The following is a 6,000-nucleotide window of genomic DNA, read 5'->3' on the forward strand; positions in this document are numbered from 1 at the left end:
TTTTTTGTTGCATGCTATCCAGTCAGTGGAAAGACCATACATGATTACAGATGCAGGATAAAACGAAGAACGTTAGGTGCAAGGTATAGTCTGATTAAAGATAGTCCGAGGGACTACAATGAGGTAGATGGTAGGTCAGGACCACTCTCTAGTTGGTGATAGGATGGTTCAGTTGCCTGATAACAGCTGGCTAGAAAATGTCCCTGAATCTAGAAGTATGTTTTTTCATACTTCTGTACCTCTTGTCTTATCCTTGATTATGTGGTAGCCTTGCTGAAGCAGCATGAAAATAGATGGAATCAATGGAAGGGAGGTTGGTTTGCATGATAGTCTGGACTGCATCCACAATGCTCTGCAATTTCTTGCAGTCTTGCATGGATTTGTTAGATTAATAAGAAATATTGCAAAATGGTTCATGAGAGCCTTACCTAGTGTTCTAGCAAGAAGCAATAGACCAGTCTCTTCCTCTGCTCAGTTTTAAATTGCTTAGTGGAAGAAACAAGCTGTTCAGTTGTGCAGCATGCTGCAATTCGTTAAAGCTATAAGCTTTCTCCACCACCTTTTTAATACATTTCAAATAGTTTAAAAGTGGATCTTTTTCTGAATTTCTGTAATTGTGCCTGCTCATTATTTGTGGAGACTTGAACTAGAATTTCATCTTTGAGTTCCCCAACTACAATACATTTCCCTTGTGAATACTGATTGAAAAGTCTCCATTTCTGATATTTTCCGGCTACACACACAAATTGCATCTGTTGTCCCTAATAGGCCTTTCTCTTTTTTTGCCCTTAATATGTTTACAAAATGCCTTCAGATTTGCCTTCATATTGTCTTCTGCATTATTCTGTGACCTTCCCTTTGCCTTCGTATATTTTCCTTTTTCAGTTCCTTCCTAATTTTTTTAATTCTTGTTGCGCCTCCGCTGTGTTTGGTCGTCTGAACCTGCCATATGTGCTTTTTTTTAGTCAACGCTTCATATCTCTCTTTACCCTGGAAGGAACATGTTGGTCTGAACTTTCGCTGTTTCTTCTCTGATTGTATCTCACTGTACAGATGTAGACTTGTCTGCAAGTAGATGCTGCCAATCTACACTTTGCAGGTTCCCAATCTACACTTTGCAGGTTCCCCCCCCACAACCCAATTTTGAGTTATTTAGTCTTGGTCTACTCCTCAATACTGAAGTAATGCATTTCTTGACTAACAGTGCAATGTCACTTATTTTACAACCCCTTGCTTGTGTGAGGTAGGGATACATAATTATCAGTCTTGCCAATCTTTCAACATGTCTCAGTGATTGCAACAATATTATAGTCCCACAAGTTAGTAAATGTCCATGTAAAATGCTTGATAGACCCCCTGCCCTAAAATAAATGACATGTAGCTTTTTTCCCCCCCAGCTGCTCTGCCTCTTGGATTTAGTGACATTTTCGGCTTCAGGTGTTTGTACCTTTCTAAGTGGACATCTACGTGGAGCCCCCTTCTCCTAAACCTTCCCCAGTAGCACCAGCAAACCTCTCCACTGCATTGTTGGCCACATCCTGCTTGTTCAGGCTCCACCTTCTCCAGAAAGAGTCCTGGTCACCCATAAACCTAAAGCCCATCCTCCTGCACCATCCCTACACCCATGCATTCAATTGACCTATTCTGCTATTCCAATGTAGCTAGTTTTGGTTAGTATGTGAAAAATGATGCAGTTTATATAACAATTAGATTGTGGAAATGTAATTGGTTAACCTTTTAACTGTTGTTTTTCTTGCTTGCAAATCACTGCGGCAATATATTAAAAATATGCATTCAACTTAGTAGAATGCATTCCATGCAAACTCCATATGCATGTTTCACCTTGGTACCGGTTCACGTTCTTTTCTTTGGTGAAAGAGAAGGACCTGTACTGTGGTTTAGTTTAGAGATACAGCCTGGAAACAGGCCCTTCGGCCCACACTGACCAGCCACACACACACTCTATCTTTCCCACACTAGGGACAATTTACAATTTTACTAAAGCCAATCAGCCTACAAACCTGTACGTCTTTGGAGTGTGGGAGGAAACTGGAGCACCCACGCAGGATACAGGGAGAATGTCCAAACTCCATACAGACGATAGAACTTTATCCTTGGAGGGAAAATAAACTGCACACGTGGTCAGAATCGAACCCGGGTCACTGGCGCTGTGAGGCATCAATTCTATCGCAGCGCCACCGTGCCGCCCCTTGCTGAGATTGTTGACTCAATAAATCTTCTGCTCCTCCATTCGGATCCCACTTGGATCCTACCAGTTCTTTGCGGTGAACGTCTGGAACTGCTGCCCTGGTTATTCTTGGTCATGCCGACTCTGACCTCTCCCCTCTCCGTACATAAAGTTGCTAACGTCACTAAACTTAAGAATTTTATGTGTGCTGCAACTGGAATTACTTATTAATGCAATGTGATGTAACAAAGTAGAACAATTGCAATTCAGTTTTAAAAGTGTGCACTTTTACGGATGTTTCTTGAGGGATATTGACTGAAATTGGGCATTTTCTTTCACAGGCTTTGGCTATCATGGAAGTGGTGCATGGGAAGGATCATCCATATATTTTTGAAATTAAAAAGGAACTGGAGGAGAAATGAATGTTTTTCCTTGACCATCACTATTCCTCAAATGAAATGCGAGACTATTCCCCTGTAACAGAATAATGTGTATTCGTTTGTAACAAAGGGTCTGAAAAATAACAGCATGAATGTTAAAGGAATGCTGTTTTTATTTTTGTTTCTAATATTTAACTGAGTATGACAATAAATATAAAATTGCATCACCTCAGATTTTTGATTTTGTTTGAACTGCGGTATGTTCTCTGAACATTTGACTTGTTGCAAGCTTTTCAGTATGTGCGAGTCTCTATGTATAAGAACATAAGACATGGCCATTTGACTGCCGATGCCTGCTCTGTCATTCAGCAGGATATCTAATCTTTTACCTGTGTATCACTTTCTTACTCTCAGACCATATCCCTTGTGGTATCTAAAAATAAATCAATCTCTGTCTTGACCATACTTGGTGAGTGTGTTCATCCATGGCCATCTGAGTAGAAAATTCCAAATGTTCACAAATACATTTCTTATCACCTCTGTCCGGAAACTTTTTTTTTCCCCATTGAACACATTGTTTTCATAATTCAGTTTTTCTATAATGCAAGCTTTCTTAGGATAGTTATCATGTTAAAGCAAAACTACCTGTATTGATTAATTTTAAGACTTTATGCTATGCAATTTGTGTTGTAGTTTTAAGAATGTAATCATTAAGGACCTACTTGCTCCACTGTGATTTGGAGGAGCATAGATGCATAACCTGCAGCTTTGTGGCTCACTGGATCTTTTCTTCGGACTACCTTGATGAATGTGCGAGAAAGCCGAACCTTCACTAGATCGCTCCAACATACACCTGCAATGGAACAAATATTCTTTGGGGCTATGTAAAAATCTCATCAGGATGGCAAGGTCAGCACTAAGGAGGAATGCATCAGCGAGGTTGCAAAGAGGCAACACATTGCCAAAGTTGCAAGCTCAGTAAGGTGAAATGTGTCTCGAGTTGCCATGGATCGAGCAAAGGTCCAACAAGAATCAGGATCACCAACATGACTAGGAGCACCAGAGAACAAGAAATCAGCAAAAAAAACGAGGGAACAACCCATATCTTGGTCAATGATGAAATAGTGGAGACAACAAACAGGGAACGAGTGTCGGAGATGAACTTGAGAATGGATGTGCCAAAGACTCCATGACTAGTAAGGAGAAAATGGGTTCAATTTACATTCTGTTTAAACACCATAGAGTATACTCTCCGTTGTTCAACTGAGGGGTGCAATGTGTTCAAAATTATATGTCTGCAACCTTTGGGGTCACTTTTGCCAAGTCTTTTACTTTTTGCTGTCTTGGATAAATTGTTTTTGCGTGTTGTCCGAGTCTGTGTCTGTGGTACTGCTGTAAACAAGATTTTCATTGCTACCTGTACCTCAATGAATTTATGCATGGGTCAATGGGCAGAAGATCAAAATTATGTGGATATTGCACCTGTAAAACCACACACAAAAAGCCAAATCTGTATTCAGTCATCTTTTTATAGAAGAAAATATGGTGGTATATTAAAATGCAATGTAGGGATGATATGGATGCTGTCAACACATTTGAGAAATTGTGGCAGTTATATTGTTTCCACATCGCAATAAAAAGGATAGCAACAGTGAGATTCTTGCAAAAATGCTTTATTGTGTATATGAATGATAGAGAATTATCTTTTACAAAATGTTTGGTACATTCATGAATAAGGAAAGTCACAAAGCATATACAAAATTATTTACATGTCAGAAAAATTTGCTCTTATTTGTCTCATGAAGCAATGCTGAATGGTTCCGTATCCAAACAGAGGAAACAATAGTCAATGTAAAATACTGTCATGTTGTATCACAGTTTTGCACCAGAGAAATAATAAAACTTATACACTGAATATACATAAACCTGATGTTAAAAAGCATGCACTGTTAGTTTGAGAGGAAGAAAGGATAACCATAACATAAGACTCTTTCACTTAATGTATTAAGACCATTGTTGAATGTCATTGTGGACATGAGTCTATACACTTACATTTCTTAAAGTTGCATTTAAGGGGCCAAACCCTTTTCATGGAATTAGTATAAGAAACACTTTGTACACTTATGTTTTCCAAAACTAAAGCCTGTCCATTGTACTACTCTCCAGCTGTGAAGTTTTGCTCCATATGCTTCAACAGTAAACTTGTTTCGTAGGTGGAACATGTGCCACTGAAAAAACGGGCACGTTTACCTGCTATTTCACTGTTTCTACTTCTGCAGCTTTCTGAATATTTAAGTACTATGACAATAGAGGAGTGGCAATAAATTATACAATATAAAAATTATCAGCTCTATTAATGGAATATGAATCTTTTGCCCCGTGTTGCAATCGTGGTACACTGACCAGGGCATGTCATAATGCAGTCAATAAATTGGTAATCGCAGAAGATCTTGTATCAACTGAGATTGGAGGGATGTCTTTATAAGAGATGTCTTTAGAGAGTTGTGAATGTGTGGAATTCCCTGCCACAGAAGGTAGTGGAGGCCAAATCACAGGATGGATTTAAGAGAGAGTTAGATAGAGCTCTAGGGGCTGGTGGAGTCAAGGGATATGGGGAGAAGGCAGGCACGGGTTATTGATTGGGGACGATCAGCCATGATCACAATGAATGGCGGTGCTGGCTCGAAGGGCCGAATGGCCTCCTCCTGCACCTATTTTCTATGTTTATAATGAGCTTTTTTTTTAAATATTAAAGATGCTGCCAATAAATGGTTTTGAACAGCTGCAAGTACCAATCCATGGAAACATGCTTTAAAAAATAGTTGCATGTCATAGATTGAATGGGTAAACAATCTGGTTAAAGCCTGTGGAGCAAAGATCTGCAAGTCACGTACATTGGCATGGAGAACAAATAATATCACTACTGATTGAACATATTAAAACTAAACTCTTTTGGGGTGTCAGTAGCTAAGAATAACACTGTACTTTTCTGTCCAAAGAAACCACTTTTCCAGTATTAAAAGCCAAGGATAAAATTGTCCACGCTTGGTATTTTCTTGTCAGATGCATCAAAAATGTTGGCCTGGATCTTGCTAGTTCCAATCGAAATGACTAGCATTCGGCAGTAAGCCTAAGACTTTGGTGCATGGTGTGTCAAATGTGCAAGCCTTGACTTGCTGACAGGTGGTGATTGTCTCTTGAATTCTGCACTGGGTTAGACCAGGCACAGGATCCAAGACTTCAGTGTTTTCAATGGGAACTGTGTAGCCATGGACCATAAGGCAGTGAAAGGTAAGTTGCTTTTGCTAATCTTTTAAAATTGGTATTTATGTTACCCATTTTTAATTTTGTTTAAATGTCTCTGCCAGCTGTTAGTTTTTACAGGTGGGGAGATGACTCACTGCGGCAGTTCCCTTACTACTGCTGAAACCA

At 39.4% G+C, this 6,000-nt stretch overlaps 1 protein-coding gene across 2 annotated transcripts in view; it reads left to right on the plus strand.

Annotated features, from left to right (window-relative positions):
* Window positions 1–4,483, plus strand: part of smyd2 (SET and MYND domain containing 2) — a 46,614-nt gene extending 42,131 nt beyond the window's left edge. For both annotated transcript variants that reach the window (XM_033025346.1, XM_033025345.1), the window contains exon 12: window positions 2,530–4,483. In XM_033025346.1, coding sequence (XP_032881237.1) covers window positions 2,530–2,610 — 81 coding nt within the window. In that variant the 3' untranslated portion in view covers window positions 2,611–4,483. The remainder of the gene's footprint in view (window positions 1–2,529) is intronic.
* Window positions 4,484–6,000: the final 1,517 nt, after the last annotated feature.

This window comes from Amblyraja radiata, chromosome 8, assembly GCF_010909765.2.
Source record: "Amblyraja radiata isolate CabotCenter1 chromosome 8, sAmbRad1.1.pri, whole genome shotgun sequence".
In the NCBI taxonomy this organism is placed as follows: Eukaryota; Metazoa; Chordata; class Chondrichthyes; order Rajiformes; family Rajidae; genus Amblyraja; species Amblyraja radiata.